Source organism: Python bivittatus, unplaced genomic scaffold (genome assembly GCF_059951505.1).
Source record: "Python bivittatus isolate LINGU-HERP-01145 unplaced genomic scaffold, Pbiv_v1 ctg000350_np1212, whole genome shotgun sequence".
Lineage (NCBI taxonomy): Eukaryota > Metazoa > Chordata > Lepidosauria > Squamata > Pythonidae > Python > Python bivittatus.
The window spans coordinates 31,069,357-31,090,282 of record NW_028277074.1 but is presented as its reverse complement, the minus strand read 5'-3'; the positions used below and the strand labels follow the sequence as shown (position 1 = coordinate 31,090,282).

The following is a 20,926-nucleotide window of genomic DNA, read 5'->3' as shown; positions in this document are numbered from 1 at the left end:
AAGGTGGCCAGGTTAATTGCTATTCCCATGAGTGTAAGCATATTTAATAATGAATGGTATGCTTTCTGTTTCTGTAACATTTTAATTTTTTAAAAAATCCAGTTTAGAATTCAAATTTCAGGCTGTCCACTTGTTCACAACCCCGAGTGGCATACAAGGATTAAAACAGAACAAAACAATACAGTTAAAATCATGGAGGACCATAAAACAATATTTGGATATTGTGGCCTACTCTGAGGGTTACCCAGCAAGAAAATTTTCACATTCCAAAACAAATATTCAAATCAGGTCACTGTACATATATATCCATACACATTTTTTTCTGAAACTGCAAGGGAAATTTAAACATGGAGCATGTTTCCATTTCCATAGCTAATAGGATACCACCACACATCTGAAAATGCACATCTAGATTCTATTAAACAAATCAGAGGAGTTTTCTGATGCAGCTAGAAGACTACTGTCTTCAAGTCTCAATTAACTACTTAACATTAACTGCATAATAAACAACTTGTATGTTCTTCTGAAATCTGTAATCTCTTTCTGAAAAGGACTGTAGGCTATCACACACCCCAGCCAGTCTGCTCATTACAGAAAGCTGAAAGTAGGTTCTATCAATTTTCTCCAAGTAAAGACACAGAAAGAATTTTCCCTGTAGTGGGGGCAGCAACCAGATCCCCTCCTGCCCAGACTGTAGGAGGGAGCAATACTAAGGATTGTAAGCACTCATGCAGCACTTGTTGGCAGCTGCTTAAAGTAGCTGCATCTTTCCAGGATGGTGCAAGGAAAAGAAGCATTCCGTTTAAGGAGTTTCTGACAGAAGCTACATGTACATGTACCAGAAGCAACTGTTTTCCTTGTAATTTGAAGCACTGCACAGGCTTAATATTTTTTCCTGCCAACTTTACTTTACCATGGAGAAATACAAGAAGATTCCAAATGGAAAATGAAGTTATCGGATCCCCACGTTAACACTGATGAATAAGGACAAATGCAGAATAAAACCCTTTTTTGGAAACACTCTATGACATGCAGAGTGATCAACTATATTTTACACTATTATTGAGACAGGTGTTGTCTTGAATATATCAAAAACTGCCAGAAGTGTTTCATTAAACCTCCAATAAAGACAGAAAGAGCAGAACAGAGCAGACAAATAGTCATATTAAAATGCATGCAGGTTACCACAACACACCATTATGCACATGAATGGGGAAATGTCCTGTGAAATAATAATAATAAAAAAAAATTAGACTACCGGGGCAATTGTAAAAAAATGGGGGGGAGGGGGAAGTAACTATTATTTTTCAGGTCATTCGCACAAGATAGTATGCTCAAGTACACATTAACATACTCTGCTGTACTGATAACCTATTTCTACTCCAAAATTAAAATCAATGTATTTTCCAGGCAAATTCAGCAAGGCAGAATGCTGACTAGCTGAGCTTACTATTTTCTTCACTCTCCTCATATTCCCATATTTATTTGATTGTGTCATCTAAATCTCTGCTGGAAAGAGAAGTCTGGAATTACCCAGGAAGACCTGGCCAAAACTTATTTAATATAAAGCTTGTCACTAACAGAACACTAAAAAAGAACCCTGATTATTTTATTCTTCTAAATAATTCCACAAATCCTAAGAAATGCCCAATATATTGTGTAGCTTTATTCCTGTGGAAAGGGAACTACAACACAGACAATTACGGCTTTCTGAATATGCTAACTATACTATTTACATTACCTTCTTCCATGTTCTGAAAAACCTGGGATCCACTGCTGGATGAAGTCAGCATCCTAATCAGGAAAGTATGGGCCTTGCTTAATGAAAACCATCTGCATCAAAAGGAAAATAAAGCATTGTCAATAACACTAGAGTAGCACTGGACTCCTTAATCCTAGATTCAAGATCAATACACTGAATAGAACAATCTTCCTCTATTTTAGTATCCTCCATATATATTAGGATTACAACCCCAAAATTCTCATCCAGGGTCACCCCTGGAACCCCTTATGCAGGTAATATGCAAAATAAGTTGCTTAAACAGGTACGCTGATGAAAAACATCAGCTACAACGGCAGAACCGTTTCAAAAGGGCGATCATCATAGGCTGTGCATAGGAACACCCATACAGAACCCCATAACCTATTTAATCCATGTCCACATATAGTCAGTTGCATAACACATGCATAAAGAATTTGCTTTCCAATTACTGAGAGGGGGAAAATATTTCAAATGCTATCCAGGCAAATATAATGATCCAAATCAGTTTTTCATTTGCACATGGAGAAAGAAATGAGATGAGATGGCATACGGCACACAACTGTATCCCTCTGGCTTCATATGACACATGCTTAGAGTTCACAAGAATCTTTGCACAAAGAGGCTATTTCCCGAATACTCCTAGGAACTTGTGCACTTGTGCACTACTCTTTCCAGAATCATTATAAATAAGCCTCTCTGAGACTTCATCTGACACCAAACTCCATTCCTGTAATTCAGATTGTTGGCCCAAAGCAATCCACCTAGTTAAACAGGGAGAAGGCTTTGACTATTCTTCAACCCATCCCACCCGATCACACAGAGAGGGCATGCTTCGGACCCTCTCAGTGAAAGAACTTCGACTGGCGGGGTCCGGAAGGCGGGCCTTCTCTGCGGTAGCCCCTGCTCTTTGGAACATTCTGCCCCCGGAGGTGCAATTAGCCCCCACACTCCTGGCCTTCCGTAAGGCTAAGACCTGGTTCTGCCATCTGGCCTGGGGTGGGGTGAGAGTACAAGATTGGGGATGGCTAACCCCATAGATGCCTCTGCCTTCAACCTCAGGTTTTTCATCCTCTTGGTCTCTCCTTCTTTTTAGTAATGTTTTTAATTAAGGTTTTATGTATTTATATATTTTATGTTTTTAATGTTTGTTGTGAATCGCCCAGAGTTCCCCCATTGGGGGGAGATAGGCGGTTGAAAAATTCAATAAATACATACATACATACATACATACACACATACATACATAAATAAATAAAATTTACTTCCACTACTTTGCTATATGCAATTTTGTAGCTATTTCCCACTATTGGATTAAATAATCACCCATCTTCCTTGAGCTGGCCAAAAATATTGCCACTCCAAATTTGCCCAAATTATCTCCTCCATCCTGGCCCTGTAACATCTATGGTGGCTTTGTGCCAAACTTCGTTGTCCTCACTAGTCAGTGTGCTTATACACTCCTTCATTTGCCTCTCTTTCTCTCTGGTGTTGTCGCACATCTTTTTTGTCAGATTCACATATTGAGAAAAACATACAAAAATCAGAATTCCGTAACAAGGAAAACTAGGGCTGTTTTTTACCCTGATCCCATGTTAGCCTTTAAACAAATCCATTTCTGCCTTCTGTTCCTTTCTTCTCTTCCTAATGTTATTTTACGGGATCATAGTATGAGATATTTTTTAAAAGAGTTTTTAGTTGAAAGTTGAAACTTACTAGATTGTAATAATGAAAACCATTGAAATTTGCAAGGAGTCTTGGGCATGTGTAAATATTTCTCTATCCCTGTCCCTACATTAATCACTTTTATAATTACCACTTTTCTGGAATGTATTGCATTGGGCTGTTGGGCTTTTATGACCCCTGGTGGGTCAACAGGGTTTATATATAGCTAAATATCTGAATAGATTGATAAAAGAATAAACAGAATGAGAGCAGAATCCTGAGAAGGCCAATAATCACAAGAAAAATAGCAGTGATGGATGTTGGGCAGTGACCAAAGAGAATGGGCACGGTCATACTTCTAGATTCATACCACATTTATGCCAACCTCCAGAGGCTGGTCACTTGATGCCCTCAAAAGAGGCTGAAAAGTAGCAAATATTTATACACCTAGTTGCATGCATGCATAAATAAATAAAATCAAAACACAAAGGGATGATAGAAGACTGGTTCCATATTGGGTTGGGACCTGAATAAGGCTACCTCTATATGATCCAAGTGGAGCACTGGGATATAGGATGTCAAATTAAACTGCAAAGGACCTGTGTCTTGTCTGAAGTATATTGTCCCTATATTTTTCTACCCCCATGGCTTGCAGCTCTACTTCTGTGACCATCTCCCAATTTTGCATTAGGAGTGCAAATGTACGATGCATTTGCCGTACCAAATGTATGGTAAGCAAAGGAAAATTTGCAACTCTTCCATTTCTAAATATGGAATAATATTTCTAAATATCTCAGAACACACTAAGTAACAAACCACAATTCCCATTTTCACATACCATGCTAATTCAAAATAAACCAACTACACTACAGCTTAACATAAACCCTGTTTCAGACAATATGTTTGGTTTTGCCTTAGCCATGGTGGGTTGTAAGCCATAGTTTACGGAATTATTTCATTATTATTTATTTCACAAAGTCAGTGAAGCCTCCTACAACTGAAGGAAGCAAGATTGGGGAAGGAAACACTGCAGAGTGCCATCGACGTCTGCGGAGGGGGCTGTAATAAATCTAACGCTCCGGAATACAGCAAATCCTGTTGTGCTGTGCTGGTCGGTCAGCGAAAAGAAGGCCAAAATGAGGCGCAAATCCACAACAACGTTCAGGAGCCAAGCGGCGGCTTTTCTCCACCCAGCGTTTTCCTCAGACTGCGCAAGTCGAAGGGCTCTAGGCCCACGAAGAAAAGCGAGGGCGGGCTTTGTCTTTTGGAAACGATTCGCTTTGCGATCCGATTATAGAAAGAGAGCCGCCGTCTTAGATCTTTTCTTCGCTCTGGACCCACCTGGCTTGTTGCAAAGGAAGAATCAGGGGCAGCCCTGAAGTTGCTGGAAATCGCTTACCTGCGCGACAGCATTTTGCTCCTCGTAGCGACCGCTCAGCGCCTTCCTCCGAGACCAAAAATCCGCTGCTTGGCGCTTTTCGCTACAGCCGCACCGTAAGCCGCGGGTGCCGCCTGCCAGCGACCACGCCTGGAACAGGAACTTGGCTGCGCGGCTAGACCGGCTCCGATTGTCCTGCGCTTCGGGAAGGCTTCATGGTCTTCCCTCCTACCAGATACACTGACGCGTTCCTTTCCCAAAGAGGATGCACGCTCGGCCCTTACTTGAGTGTGGAACTCCAGCTCTTGTTTTCACGATCAGCCAGGCTAGTATTCTTTCCATCAGTCGTGTTTGGGCCACACAAGACTGTTCAAAGGCCTTTCTTGGGCGGGGCGGGGCGGGGGGGGGGTTGTCCTCTGAGTACTGGGCTCTGTTCCCTTTTTGCCCACCACTAGTCTTAAAATCTCACGTCCAAAAAACACTTGCTTTCTGCAGACATAATCAGTAGGGGTGATATCCTTGATGTAATTATGGTGTGGGTTTATAAATTCTCAGAGGTAACTGCCAACCATCAATCAATAACCCTAACCCTAGCCCATTTGGTGGGGAAAAATATGTGAGAGAGCCAAATTAAGTGGATGTAATCGATTGGTGTGTGAAACTCACTGATGGGCAAAAGCTTTTGGATGGGCAAAAAAGGAAGAACAACCGAAGACGGGGAGGGGGCGGAGGCTTGTACTTACATGATGTCATGGGATGGTGGGGCAAATATTTTGAGGAGATGAAATGAATGCCTTAAACCTTGCAGAGGATCAGATCATTTTTTTTTCCATTAAAGCCTCTTCAACAAATCTCAGAACTTTTATGAGGTTTAAAGCATCTATTTTAATTCTCAACACCTCAAAAAGAAAAAAAGAAAAACTGGTCTTGCTTACTTGGGGGAGATTTGGGGGGAGATGCCCACATCTGCATATTGTAAATTTGTCCTATGTTGGGAAAACTAAATTGGGCAAAACTGATATTCTGTTTCCAGAAGACATCTTAGATAAACTCGTTTTTCACAATTATTTATTTATCTTCATTTTCATTTAGAGATAGGATCAATGTGAAAATAGGTTTAGCCACTGCATAGTTAGTTTGCTTTGCAGGCTGGATCTCTAACATCAGAGATATAATTGATTGGGAGAAGCAACAATGCAACTGAAGAGATTGGTTTTCTCTTTGTTATATTCTTTTAAAAGGGTAAGACTGTTCCCCTTTTCCCAAATAAACTTTTTTATACTTAGAGATTGGCTATATTATTTTTAAAAACAAAAGATCTTATTACTCATGTACAGCACTGTATTGCTACCTAATTATTAAATTGGTTAAGTATGTCCTGGCTTTGCCCTCTTAGCTTTCTGATGGCTGTTTGCTATTTCCTGAATCATAGACTAGGGGCTTTCCAACTTTTTCAGGCTCCAGAATCCATTCGTTTAAAAAAACAAAAACAAAAAAATCTCAGAACTGCTAATCAAGAGGCAAAGTTCTAGTGCTGGCTGTGTTCAAGTGATTTTTTTTTATTTTTTTTGCCATTAGTCTCTCACAGAACCCCTTCAAGTTCTCATGGAACCATAGGTTCCATGGAGCACTGTTTGAAGAACCCTGTCATAGACAGTATGCCTTAAGTATTACTGTGATGGGAGTGTCCTTTTCCAATCCAGGTGTGTGAGTTTCCCAGTGCTTCCAGTGACATAGTGCTAGACTAGATAGGCCACAGGCCTAATCTGCAGGGTTCTTAAGCACATAGAGCAATGTTGTCCAAACTTGGCCACTTTAAGATGAGTGGACTTCAACTCCCAGAATTCCCCAGCCAGCCATGCTAGCCAGCCAAGTTTGGACAACACTGACATAGATAGATTTTCTCCAAGAGTTAATGTACAGCAGGCCCAAAATATATGAGGCAGACTTGTACAAACACTTTACACTTCCAATATACAAATATTGGCTGTGGAAAAATATTCCAATATACAAATGCTGGCTGGGGAATTCTGGGAGTTGAAGTCCACTCATCTTAAAGTGGCCAAGTTTGGACAACACTGACATAGAGCATCCCCCCCGGGTACAGGGGTGCTTCAGATAGTACAACCTGACTGGTAGGAACCAATATTCATGTGGTTGGTTGGTTTTCTTCTTTGTTAGAAGAAAGAGTTGGAAGGCTCATTCCTCCTATATATCTGTAGCAGACCTGAACCACATTTTGTCATTGCAGCACATTCCATGAGAAAGTAGTTATGTGTCATTTTTGTGCTCCAAGTTCCAAAGTAATTGGGCTGACTTTAGAGACTATATCTTACAGACTAGAACGTAGCTAATCTTGCAAATTAAGGTGCTATTTGCTATTGCCTTTGAAGCTATTACCTCTGAAGCAATCTTAATCTTCAAAGTTGACCTAATTTAATCTTAAGAAAAGTCAATTTAATTTCTATAACTGGTTACATCTCAGAAGCAAACTGTGCAGATAAAACATTCTATACAGTATTTAACCTTTGACATTTTAGGTATAGAAGAATTGGGAAAGATTCCTTACTGAAATCCTGGAGAGTTATTAATAGACCAGGGACACACTATTGAACTGTGACAACTGATTATCTGATTTGGGGTTCATCCTTATGTCCTGCTTGCTGAAGCATGAAGAAGCTTTACTATTTTTGAGAGATATATCCTCATGATGTCACCTCCAGCTCACCCCCAGCCCTCTACTTAGGCAGCCTAGAATTATTTTTAATTAGTCTAATTGGTTGTCTTTTTCTCCTAATACAATATGTTTCACATGGACAATCTCAGGCAACTTGGGGATGAACCTGAGAATGTTGGGGGGGGGGGCATCTGCTGAGCTCCAAATGGCCTGGCACATCTGTGGCAGAAATGTCCCATTCCCATCCAGTTGCTGGGTGCTGCACCTCTGTGGCCATTTTGGTTTTGGCTGTGAGAGAGCAGAGAGCAATCTTTTTATCTTCATCAAAATCCCAATAGATCTGTCAGCCAGGAATCCTGCTATTTGGTGTGTATGCATTATGTGTGTGTGTATGTGCACGTGTTAGAGAGACCACAAATTAGGGAAAGTGCAGCTAGAAAAGAAACTGTTCTATGGGTAGGACTGAGGCTTAAAAGCAGTGTAAACAATCTAGCAAAAAGGAGTAGAAAAGAAAGGGATCGGAGGAGCAGGAGGCAGGTTTTTTATTTCCTTCCCAAACTCCTGCATGCAGAGCCAATTGTGGGAGTGCTGGAAGGTCAGAGAAAGAAAGTCTCAGAAGGTCTCAAGAATGAATTGAGACACATCTGAGGGTAATCCACAACACTGACAAAAAGGGCACCAACAGGAGAGTCCTGCGCTCACCATGTGTCCAGCAGTGAACAAGCCAAGAAGAATCTACAGTGCTGGGTTAAAAGGAAAAATTGGTTCTGCATCAACAGGGACCATAGGTGACAGCTATCTTAGCAAGAGCAACGAGAAAGTCCAAAAAGAAGCTGAGAGAAGCTAATGGCAACAATGGCCTCAACTGACCCTTAGTACCCAGACACTTGGAAAGAAACCAGCTGACAGCAACAAATGGGGTGCATATAGATATAGTGATCTTCTGTTTCTGACAGGACTTTTGCTGTCCAAGGGAATCAATAGTTCTATTAAAGTATTTTGTAAGTGCTACCATCTATAGGTTATCTGAAAAGCAGCTACATGGTAGCTTCTGTAATATTGTTGCATAAGGGTATCAACTTCCTGGGCCAACTACAGTCCTGTTAGAAGCAGCACAGTCAATAATAAAAATTAAGGTTAAATAAATTAATGATTAAAATTAAGGCTATAACCCCCAACTCCACTCTATTCTGGAGAATGACCAATGGTTTCCCATTGGTAGATGATGTTGGGTTGGGGCAGAAACGATGGAAGGAAATGTACCAATCAGTGCCCTGAAACTACCCTGCATTAAATTGTGAAAGGGCAACAACACTGAGGCAAGGTAAAGGTAAGTAGTGGGGCAGCACGAGTTACGTTAATATACTTTCCTCCTGATCCAAAGATGGGAGGAAAGCCCATCAATGTGGCCTTGCAGGAAGCCCTTGGTAGAAGGCAGTTTTCTCTGAAATTCTCACCACCTGCCCCTCCCCCCACACAATACAATATGATATCTCTGCTATCCACATTATGAGTTTCTGACTGAGGAACAGGCATGTTGGGGGGAGGGGATTAATTAGCAACCCTGCTCCTACAATAGTTTTCAAGCTGCTGTGACAGCCTCAGCACTGAGCACCAGTTTTGATTACTTCCCAGACCCAGATCCATTCTGGTGCTGTGAAGTAAAGACAAAGATGCTTGCAGATATCCTTAGTATGCAAATTTTTCTAAGGACATCTGCAATGGAATTGAAAGTGGTTGTTTGAAGGAGGATTAGAGGAGAGTGATTAAGGTAGAGATAAGTGGTTTGGGTTCCTTCCAGATGTTTTGGACTGGCCCACATTTCTAAACTGCTTGGAACTGATCAGCACTGAACTCCAAAGCATCCAGACCTCATAGGCTCCCGTTCCCACGCTTAAAGATTTCCGTGCGGGGACAGATTTGCTCCATGAGATGGTGCTCTCAGCGCAGCCCAAAGCCTGCCTGTTGCCTCGGCCGATGATGAGTCACTGTCTCGGCAGCTTCCGAGCATCATTTCCTAGAAAGATGAGGTAAGAAGTAGGAGGATGAAAGGGAGGAACGATGCGTCAAGTGACGCTTCTGATTGGCCGAGAGGATTGTGCAGGACTATAAATAGATGCTTTCCGAAGCGCTCGGGGCAGAAACTGTTGGAGGTGCGCTTCGTTCGGGTTTTGTTTCGCTCTCGGTGCCCTCGGGGAATGCTGGCTGCCTGACTGTGCCTGTGCCGCCAACGCCGCGCCCAGGACGCGAATGAAGAAACTTCTTCTCTTGCTCTTCAACTATCGGGGACTCGCGAGAGGGGGGGGACGCAAGGGAAAACGCCGCCGAAAATGGCCTGCTTCCATATCCGAGCCGCGCGGCCCGAGGACTGCGCCGATATTCTGCGCCTCATAAAGGTATACCTCGCTTTGTGCCAGCCCGGGAGCCTCGCCCGGCCGCCGCGCGCAGCCCCGGCTGCTGGGGAGAAGTCTTAATAAAGTTAAAGCCAAGGCTGTTCGGTTCGCCTCCTTTGGTTCTCTTGAGCAGCCAGAAAAGTTTTGCGTAATATAAAGTACAGAGCTTTTGCCAGCTGATCGCAGACATCGGGGTAAAAGGGTGGAGAAAGCGAAGGGTTATCACAGCAACCAGAAAGGCGGCATGATTCCCGCGGAGTCCGGCTACTTTATCAACAGCCTTCCAAAGGCCATCTGACTTTCAGGAGACAGCAGCGAGGACAACAACAAAAATCCAGTAAAGTAGCATTAATACACAGAGGCCTGGCTACCATTTTACTTGCTTTTCTTTACATACAATTTCTCTTGTATTAAGAAAAACAAGAGGTCTCCTGGCATTTTAAGAATCAGCACATCAATTATGCCATATGTTTTCCTATGCTGAACTCTACAAAGCTTCAGCTGTGAAAGAAATAATTGGCCTTTGATATGTTACAAAATTAAGTACCTATCCCTGTGGAAATGACCATTAATTATAGATACTGTACACTGTATTTATGTTTATTTCCCTCCAACTTTGACTGTTCTGTTTTGTCCTATTCCAGCTATGGACCTAAATATATTTTATCATAATACTCCATTTTTGCTTATGTGGATTATAGCACACAAAAGCTTAGACAAAAATAAGTGTATTTCTGTTCAAGGAAATACCAAACTGTTTGTTGTTTTTTTTCTGGCAATAAAGTAATAGAGCAAACAATATTTTACTGCCACAGAGATTGAGCAAACAATTTCCACCTGCAGTAACCTTTGCCCTTAAAGTGATATGCTACAGCACTTATTTTTTAAAAACAAGTACATTAAACAAGATAAATTGCAGTATTTCACTTAAGGGCAAAGGTAAAACTCCTGGGAGTGGAGATAGTTTGCTCAATCCTGAAAAACAGCCTTACTTCCTTCTGGACACAGATATCTTTGCCCTTGTGAGTTGGCAAAGAATTCCTTTCTCTTATGCAACAGTCTTTATGGTCACCAACCTCTGTGATACTGTTAAAAACAAGGCTTAAGTTGTAATTGATTCTACAATATCTAGTCCAATTCTTTTGTCCTAAGACAGGATGCTGAGAGCCAGACATACATATGATGTTAAATCTGGATCCAATCCAAAATTGGATTCTGGGATCCATTCCCAAACACTTGTAGAATAATGGAAAGAACCATTCCCAAGACTAAATCCTAATGTTTAGTAGAATTCTACATTAAAAAATAAATGTATGGGATTATATATTATAAATTTCTTTCGACAATTTAAGTACTTAGAGTAGCCACAGACATCCAGAGAGTTCAAATCCAGGAATATTTTTTTGGAAGTATGTCCCATGGTATTCAGTATGTCTTGCTTCCAGATAGGTTTACATGGGACTGCTGTTTCATAGTGCAATTCTGTGTCCATTTGCTCAGAAACAGCCACCATTATATTGTACTTTAGCAATTATCAGAGGATTTCCTCAAGATGCTTACTTTCATAAACATTTTTCCTCATATGAGTAGATAATGTATTACATAATGGAGTAAGGAACACAACTTTCCAAATGAAAATAAATGGACTTATTGTTCTTTATGTCTAATGGAACAGGAAGTTAGCCATAATATGTTTTGTTTTTGGACAGGAGCTTGCTAAATACGAAGATATGGAGGATCAAGTAGTACTGACTGAAAAAGGTAATATTATACATTAGAATAAATCTGGTCCATTTAAATGGGAGATTGGGAAATGGTAATTAGATCAATCATATGTTCTCATTCTGTAGATCTACTTGAGGATGGTTTTGGAGAACATCCTTTCTACCACTGCCTCGTTGCAGAAGTGCCAAAAGAACACTGGACACCTGAAGGTGAAACTTGACTGCTGTAATGTCTTTATTAGAAAATAATAGGATTTAAACACTCTTAATAATAGTTAGAATTATACATAAACATTCCAAGGATAAATACATAAGCATTTTAAAACATGAAAATATGTCTTGGATTCAGACCTTGTCTTCCACAAATGAAAGAGTTCTTTAATCCAACTGATCAGTTCTGCTGGCAGAGAGAGGGAGAAAAAAATTTTTTTGGTGATTCCTTCCTTCCCATTCCCTTAAATATCTACTCTGGAGAATTTGAGAACCACCCAGAATAGCATGATTGCTAACAGTGGGAAGAGGGCTACAGGGGAGGGTTGGAGAATCATCTCCCCACTTGCCTGCTGGCTGGACTCTACCAAGCATTTCATTCAGAGAATGCTCCTATTGGCAAGAGCAAATTCTGAATCCAACCTGGTGTCTTTTTTCTTTTGCTTTTTAAAAAATTGTTTAGTTATCCTGAAGACCATGGAGAACCAGGTATAATAGAAGAAAAAAAGGGTAATTCCACTTCGTTACATGGTTGTTCTTGTTTGACCCTAACTTATCGCTATGCAATCCTGTTAAATCACGTTTTCTTTAATTTGTCCCAATCTTCAGGTTACAGTCTCTAGCTTCGCCATGTACATGGCCCTTCCATGTACATGGATGGGCGGGGAGGTAACTAAAAGATCCGTTACACAATAAAGTAGATGATCATGATACATGAGGTAAGATCTCCAGGGACAAATACTATTCCCAAACATTTACCTCAAGTAAGAAGAAAGCATAAAAACACTCGGTAGATCAGAAATCATATATGTAATTTCTGTTTTAAGAAACCTATAAAGCATAGTAGAATATAAAATCGAATTGGAGTCAGTAGTGTCTTATGCAGATGTAACTGGAAAAAGCAATAAATGGTGAAAAAAGTGAATACTTTCTCCATTTTACAACTGCTAGTGAAAAACACTGCTAGCAATTAATAAGGCTATTGCAATTCAACTGAAGAATGCAGCTACTCTTAATAACCTTAGATGTTATTGGTGAAACAATGCTGTTGCCTCCTTTAAAGCATCTTTGCATTGTGAACAAACTGTCAGAAATTTATTTAGAAGATAAACATCAAGGACCTTGATTTGGGAAAAGTCGTTATGTATAAATGTAAGAACAATCAATTACCACAGCATTCTGATCTGCCGTTGTGAAGTTGTTGAAGTTTGTATTGCTCCAACATGGTATCAGTAGGATATGGAAACAGTATCTTTAACAAAAAGTTCTAACTTTAATGACAAACTGACACAACTCGCCATGTACTTCAATTGTACAGTTACTAGGCATCTTATTAATAAGACATTGCCTTTGATCAGTTTTTATTTGATAGGATCTGTACTCTACTTGAACTGCTGCTGCTTATTGCATCTACTGAGTTATAAATGTTTACTTTTGCAGCATAACAGATTAATTTTGCATGATTACAATATCTATTTTGACAGATGCATGTAAACCTTGAAATATACTAACTTGTTCTGTTTTAATGATATTCTACTTATGTAAAATAAAAATAACTTTCATTGCAGGCTATGGTATTGTGGGCTTTGCCATGTATTATTTCACTTATGATCCATGGATTGGAAAATTGCTGTATCTCGAAGATTTCTTTGTGATGAATGAATTCAGAGGTATCTTAGATATTAATATCTTAGAACCATGTTACAAGCAAGTCTTATACAAGTATGGTTTATAAAATTATAATTTTCCTATCTTTAGGCTCGGGCATTGGTTCAGAAATTCTGAGGAATCTGAGTCAGGTAAGTAGATGGTTATGATTTTCCATCATACAGAAAAATCAGACTGGTCAATTAAAGTAATTTTCAGTACAAGTGGAAATTGCATCTGATAAATTATTCTAATCATGCTTTGCTTTATTCATTGATGACTAGTTATCTAATGGGTCTCTTAAAACAATTTTCAAAGATTGTTTTAGTTCTAAGAAATAATTTAAGATGTATATACATAATGTTCATGTTATTTCCTTTTGAGCTAAGCAGAGTTATATACAACATAGAAATTAGAAATAGTAAGCCAACAAAATTAAAGGCATGAGATAAGAAAAACATAGTTAAAATTAATTTACACCAAAATCATTCACTGTACCCCTCTGTATCTTCTATCCTTGTAAACCGTGCTTGCTTCCACACATCATTTCATACATTACTTTTTGTTCTTTCAATTATTGAATAATAACTTAATAATAAATGACAAAAATGTTGACATTTTAAAGAATCATTTCAATTGTGTGTCAACACTTTCACTGCTCATGCCAAGATAGCTGTTACTATGCTGTATTCAAAATATATTTGTGCATTGGAAGTTTGATGTCCTTTCCTCAGGAAGAAAAGTATTGTATGATCATAATTCAACCTTCATTAGAATTCGTCATGGTGGCACACTGAATCATAGCTCTAATAACTGTTGGCAAAATTATTTTTAAATACAATATAAACAGTAAGGCCAAAAGTTGATTCTCAATCCCATAAAGCTGATATTATTGAAATGCTATTGAAATAGTGCAGGGAGTCCTTACTTAACGATGGCAATCGGGACTGGAATTTCCATTGGTAAGCTGTGCAGTCATAAAGCATGACACCATGTGACATGCTGCTTAGCAGTGGAAATTCTAGTACTCTTAGTTGCCGTTAAGTGAATTACTGTGGGTTATTAAGCAAGGAAGTCACATGGTCGCCATTTGCAAACTTCTGTTAGCTTCCCCATTGACTTTGCTTGTAGGAAGCTGGCAAAGGAGGTTCTAGATGGCAATCACGTTGACCACAGGAAGTTGTGATGTTGTAATTGCGAGCTAGGTGCCAAGCCCCAAATCACAATCACATGACTGTGAGGACCAGTTATAACTACCGTTCATTCAGCACTGTCATAAGTTTGAATGGTCACTGAACGAGTGGTTAAATGAGGAGCACCTGTATGTTTTAGTTAAATGTGTGACTATGCAAGTATTGCACTGTCCATCCAGTTTTTCAGTTACTTTGTACCCTGTTATGAGTTTGTTTTTGTTAATCATTATTGAGATTAACCTGTAAAATACTCATATCTTGGGTTGCAAAGCAGTTAAAAACACATTGAGAATTTTTTTGTGTAGCTGCTTGGAACCTGTAATTTTTGAGGGATTCCTAGTGCAATTCACATGAGCACACAAGGAATATTTAAAACAGGCAGTAATTTTAATATATTTTTTAATATATATTTCCACAGTACCATGTCTTAAGACCACAAACATGCCACCTCTTTTATGTGTCCTGTTTTGCTTTCTTCAGATTGCTGTCAAATGCCGTTGCAGCAGTATGCACTTCTTAGTAGCAGAATGGAATGAACCTTCCATTCGATTTTACAAAAGACGGGGAGCTTCTGATCTGTCATCTGAGGAAGGATGGAGACTCTTCAAAATAGACAAGGAGTATTTGATGAAGATGGCAACTGAAGAATGAGGAGTTTTGTCAACCCAATAACAAATTAAATTTGCCATTTGTCATTTTGCTATTCCTGTCTTACTTTTCTTTCATTTTTAAATTGAAATAGTTAATGTGTATCCTAATCCTAAAGCTCTAATACCAGTGGTGTAGATGTTATTGCGTTGTGGACTTCTAGGACTCCAACAGGTAGCAACAGTTTATTTGCCTGTCCCCGTGTCAGTACATCTGTGATCCTAAAATGTCTATTATGTGTAACTTCATTGTCGTAAGTATCATTCAAATGTGTACAATGTACACACTGGTATGTTTTTTGTTTTTAATTATTTACATTTATGAGCAAATAAATGTTTTTCATATTAGTGATCACAAATGGTTGTGTTAACTTTTATTTACTTCTCCAATTGTTTATAATACCCTGGTACATCCATTACATTTTTTGTTGCCTTTTTACAATCTCATTCCACATATTATCACTACCATGTATCCCTTTCAATCTATCACCAGTTTGAAGAGCCCTCATGATGTTACTAGATATTTAATCCCTTGGGAAGTTTTACACAGATCAAAATAAGGCTTCCCTAGGAAAATTAAACTACTTCCAGTAGGCTGCTGTCACTGCCATTTTAGGGACCTTCAAGCTTGATAGTAAAGAGATAATAGTATGGGGGGACATGGAGGGGAAAAAGTAGTGGCAGGTGAAATAAGTTAGGGCATTCTACACTGATTTCTTCCTCTTCAAAGATTCCTTTAACCACATTACAGATGACCATATGATTCATTGGTACAACTACTGTAGGTAATTCACTATAACGTTTTCCCCTATTGTAGCTGTTCAGTCTTTAAGGTGCCACAAGATTCATTTGTTTTATTTATATTCTGCCATCTTTAATACTGTTACTACAACAGACCATCATAGCTAGCCCTTTGGAAAGTGTTTTCTCCTGTTTTGAGAGAGAGAAAATTGAAGTATTTTTACATCGGTCCATGGAATCAGACATTCCTATACAACCACTTCTATTACTCAACTTTCCCTAATACTTTTGATAGGAAAGAGTGAGCAAAATATCACATAAAAGTTTGAATTCCTTCACTTTTTATACAGAGCCTCTGTTAATCTGTTCGATCATTTTTAATAACCTCGCCATCACATTCTGGAAAAATAACATCTTTTGAAATAACAGCACCAGTGAACAGAGTTGTTACAATCCCTCTTCAAGGAGAATTTATGACAAGGATCCATTGTTTCTCATGTTAATATTGGTTGCTCCTAGATTGGTTCTAAACTGTAGGTGTGATGACTGGGTGGATCGGCCAATCAAAGAATGACAACTTTGGACACCTCCTCCCGGGATGAATTCCAGCAGGAGGCAGGAGCTAAAGAAAGGGATTTGGAAGGAACAGGCGGACAGGTCTGAGCAAGGCTCCACGTCAGGAGATGGAAATCATTTTTAGGCCAGGATGGGATGGTATTGATTGGATAAAGATAATTTGCAGAAAGAAGTGAACCTGCTTTAAAACTCACTTTTAATAAAAGTCCATTTGTTCTTATGTCTGATAACCTGTATCTTCCCTGTGTTCCAGCCAGTTATTTTACCTTAGAGACTTAAAAGAATTTCTAAACCCTGAAAAGGTTATAGTTGTGGTAGCAGAAAAAAAAGGATAATAAAGTAAAAGGTTTCCACAAGAAGATCATGTGACAGTAGGTGATTCAGTGGTATGGAATGCCTCTTGATTCTTCCATGCCCCTCCTGATTGTTTTTTGGGGTTTTTTTGTCTTTAAAAACGTTCCCTTTTATTTTAAGAAAGCCTCTTGCCATACAGCTGAATATCTTTCACAACCTAGGTGTACAGAGGATGCAGGAACCCTGCAAGTGTATCGTCAGGTGTCCTTGGGCAAAAAAAAAAAAAAACACCAAAAATCTTTTGCAAGTTGTTAACAATTCCCTCAGTGCTCTTGGTATTCCAGTTTCTAAATCGAAACGAATCCTCCACTTCCTCAATCCTTACCCACAAACTAGTTTTTATAGCATCAGTTTAATTCAAACATCTCAGTAGCGTAAGCAGAGAAGCAGCAATCAGGCCAGAGGCAAAACTTCACTAAATATTCATACCTACACCAAGTTGCTTTTTAGAGGAACTCCATGCAAAAAAAAAAAGAATAAAAAATTGTTTGCGCTGTCCAGAAAACAGAATATGCTTGTAGTTTCCTGCTCCGATATCCCCAACTGTAAACATAAAACTTTTTAATACAGGTACTGAAAAGTTAGATATTTGGTCTTTTAAGGGAGTGAAATCATTCTCTGAAGTATTTTTTAGCATGGGGTATCATGCCTGAAAGTGTCTTGTATTCTTATGATCCAGACAAAAATCCTGACACCTCACAGAGATGATTATTCTTTCAGAAATATGATTATGTGAGTTAGGGTAGCCGAAGATTAATTTGGGCAGATTTATCCAGTCTATGCACTGTAGTTATTTTATAAAGTGGCTTGAAAATATCAAAATGGCCAATCAAAGCACTGGGCCAGGAGCAATGTTGCAGCAATTTACAGAAGATACAAAACATACTCAAGTTTTTTGCATTCTCCTCACCCATCCATGCACACCTCAATGCAATTTCATCAGGTTGTTTTACCTTGCTATTCTGTAAAGGTTGTTTTTGTTTTGTGCCTTTGAGTCAGACTTGACTCCTGGCAACTACAAGGACAAGTCCATAGAGTTTTGTTAGCAACATTTCAGACATGGCTTGCTGTTGCCTTCTTCCTAGGCTGAGAGAAAATGACTGGTCCAAAGTTACTCAGCTGGCTGAGAATATAGCTCATTCTATGATCCAGAATGATCAATCAGTTAGATTATCTGCTAATACTAAAATTCTGGAAACTCAGTTGTCACTGTATTTTAACAGCGCTCAACAGGTAAATGTAATACACAGTTTGATAATTCAGCCAAACTGCTATATTATGACAATAATACAGAACAGGCTGTCTCCTTATTACAGTTTAGTAGTCAAGTTCAAAACATAATTTTTTCATTCAGTCCTTTTAGAATTTATAGACTTTATGGTTTCCATGAATTTTATTACTGTATCTTCTGATTATATTTTAGTAAGCTACCCAGAACTATTGAAATTAGGCTGCATATACATTTGTTAGCTAAATAGATGACATAAAAACTTCTGGTATCAAATCCATGGCATTGTTCAGATTTCTCTCAGTAGGATACAAGTTCATATTCATGTTAGCTGACTTAGCATCAATAATCATGTCTGCTGCAACAGTTTGATGAGCATGAAATAACATTGAAAAAAAATCTATTGAGCTTAACTGAAGAGATGCAACAATACATTTTGGAATGAGTCTACTATTTCTTCATTACTGCATAAGTTGGAACATACAGGTTATATGCACAGCATCTTAACAAAACAGGAAATTCAGCTTCTGTGGTTTTACTGTAAGAGGAAATGAGACTAACTTAACATATACAATTTTTTAAAATGGAAAATACCTCAAAATCAAGACTATTCTTTTCTTAGAGGATTATTTTTAAAGAACAAAATTATGCATTCAGCAGAATCAAATAGCAAAGTTTTTCTTAAAAGAGTGCACTGTATTAAATAGAAAGTTGTGCAACTGAATTCACTCGTATCTACCCCATCTTTAGAGAAAAACAGCCCAATAGGCAAGGTTAAGTCCTTCGCCCTGGTTTGCTACTTATGGCAAATTAATTCCACTCACATGGAAAAGCCATTGGGCATGCAATATAAAATGACTCATTTCAGGATAACCTTTCCATTTCCCCTATTTACTTTTATTCACCAAACAATCTTTCTGTTAGGAAATGTGACCTTGATTATGTACGAGGAGACTTTGACTCACCATCATAGAATTTTGGAATTCTCTTTCATTAAACATATGCACATGTCAGTACCAGAATCTGTTGTAGAATTGTTGACCATTTTTGAACTGCCTGCTTTTATGTGGTCAAAGTTAGTCATAAGATGGGGTTTCATCTGTTTTTAATAGAGATCAGAATTAATGATATGCAAACAGAGATTAGAATTACTTATGTGCTAGTGCTTCAGTTGTTTTATAGCTGTTGCCAGTACTTGAAGACAGAAGCCAAGCTGGTGATGAGAAAATGCTGCTGCAATAGATTGAAGCTCCTTAAAATCTTCCACATAGATCACTTTCAGCTATATGAACAGTTAAGATTGTAACTTGTGGGTTTTATGAAATATTGCAGTCATGTTAACCAAACATATATGCTTAAAAGGAGGAAAACAATATATTATACATCTATGGCTTTGGAGGACAAATCAAGTATCATCTTCTTGCTTTGCTCATCATCCAGGATGTATCTTATTGGCAATTATTGGAAATAGGATACTTGACTAGATTTATCCTTGACTTGGTTCTGAAGAATTATTGGAAACAATAGGATATTATTATTGTTATTATTATTTAGTATATTTATATACTGCCTTTTCTTCAGGATCTTGACAGCTTATATGACAATCTCCCTTCATTCCATTCCCCAGCAACAACCCTGTGGGTTAGGTTGGGCTGAGAAAGTCTGTGACAAGCCCAAAGTCAGCCTGTGAATGTCCACGTCTCCCCAATTCTAGTTCAGCACCTTAGCCACTACATCACACCAACTCTCATCTTCTTATCTGAATATGTCCCATATTTCAGGCATATTTCCTACAGGCAAATATGAGCTATGGAGGTACCTTAAAAAAAACCCATGGAACTTCTAAAATAAAGCTAGGAAAACTACATGTAATTCTTCATGTTTGTGATGCAAACAAGTTGAATGAATGAAATAAATGGGTAGCAGTCAAGTGGTATACATGGAAACAGGAAAGCCAGTGCCCTAATACTTTAAGGGGGAAATGACAGCACAAAAAACTTGTTTAAAAAGGCTTCATTATAAGCATTACTACATTCTAGATCTATTGCAATACCTCTTTCCCTTTGTGTATACACATACACGCTGAGAAGTTATGAAGACATACAGAAAATCAAATAGTAGTAGTCACCCCTATTAGTATCATGCAGAATTACATTCATACAAGATTTCACTTCCTTTATAACCACTTGTTGAATTCTAAAAGAAATTCCACATAATTGCCAAAGAAGATACTGTACAAGATTTGAAAATGAAATCTTTTAAAATGTTCAGAGGAAAATGTCTCTGGTTTGAGTGTTTAATGTCCTTAGAATATGTAATACTCATTGCTGCTTGTGTTATTTTGCCTGTATATTTGAATTCATTTTTTAAATGTTTATATTTGAGACTGAAACTGAAAACATATTTTATAAGTGTGCTAGCCTTTTTTCACATCAGAGACATTTCATGTAAATAGCTGTAAGCAATTCAAATTTTATCTGTCATGCCCAATCTTGGGTTGGATGTTTGGGTTTCCATACTCTATAGCTTTTCTTTGTGGCTGGCCAAGAATAAATCATTAGCTATGCTATAATTAGTTCCCACCAGTTGAACATTCTGACCTATACTCAACTGTGCATTCAAGCAAGAAAAAATGCCTAAAGTAAAAAAAGAGTTTTGTTCCCATCAGTCTATAGAGGCAAGCTCACAGATGCTCCATTATATACTTCCCACTGACCTCTGTTATCCAGAAGAA

At 38.5% G+C, this 20,926-nt stretch overlaps 2 protein-coding genes across 7 annotated transcripts in view; one reads left to right on the top strand and one right to left on the bottom strand.

Moving 5' to 3' along the window:
• ACOT9 (acyl-CoA thioesterase 9) overlaps positions 1 to 4,963 on the bottom strand; it is a 34,074-nt gene extending 29,111 nt beyond the window's left edge. For 3 of the 5 annotated variants that reach the window (XM_088144827.1, XM_088144825.1, XM_007436651.4), the window contains exons 1-3: positions 4,824 to 4,963; positions 1,742 to 1,833; positions 1,196 to 1,222 (exon numbers count right to left, since the gene is read on the bottom strand). In XM_088144827.1, coding sequence (XP_088000953.1) covers positions 1,196 to 1,222; positions 1,742 to 1,833; positions 4,824 to 4,837 — 133 coding nt within the window. In that variant the 5' untranslated portion in view covers positions 4,838 to 4,963. The remainder of the gene's footprint in view (positions 1 to 1,195; positions 1,223 to 1,741; positions 1,834 to 4,823) is intronic. The other 2 variants (XM_088144828.1, XM_088144826.1) reach the window with 1 other exon arrangement.
• Positions 4,964 to 4,990: 27 nt separating this feature from the next.
• On the top strand, positions 4,991 to 15,652 carry SAT1 (spermidine/spermine N1-acetyltransferase 1). Of its 2 annotated transcripts, none has more exons than XM_088144831.1 (6): positions 4,991 to 5,127; positions 11,582 to 11,633; positions 11,723 to 11,806; positions 13,375 to 13,476; positions 13,565 to 13,605; positions 15,127 to 15,652. In XM_088144831.1, exons 1-6 carry the CDS (start codon positions 5,068 to 5,070, stop codon positions 15,295 to 15,297), a joined length of 510 nt encoding a protein of 169 aa, XP_088000957.1. In that variant the 5' UTR covers positions 4,991 to 5,067; the 3' UTR covers positions 15,298 to 15,652. The 2 variants fall into 2 exon arrangements, with proteins under 2 accessions (XP_088000957.1, XP_007436711.1); XM_007436649.4 differs by lacking the exon at positions 4,991 to 5,127 and adding an exon at positions 9,274 to 9,875.
• The last annotated feature ends 5,274 nt before the right edge of the window (positions 15,653 to 20,926 follow it).

Coding starts and splice junctions, on each gene's coding strand:
- SAT1 (XM_007436649.4), top strand. CDS start 9,810: ATGGCCTGCTTCCATATCCGAGCCGCGCGGCCCGAGGACTGCGCCGAT. Junction 11,634..11,722: donor AGTAGTACTGACTGAAAAAG/GTAATATTATAC, acceptor CTCATTCTGTAG/ATCTACTTGAGGATGGTTTT. Junction 11,807..13,374: donor AGAACACTGGACACCTGAAG/GTGAAACTTGAC, acceptor CTTTCATTGCAG/GCTATGGTATTGTGGGCTTT.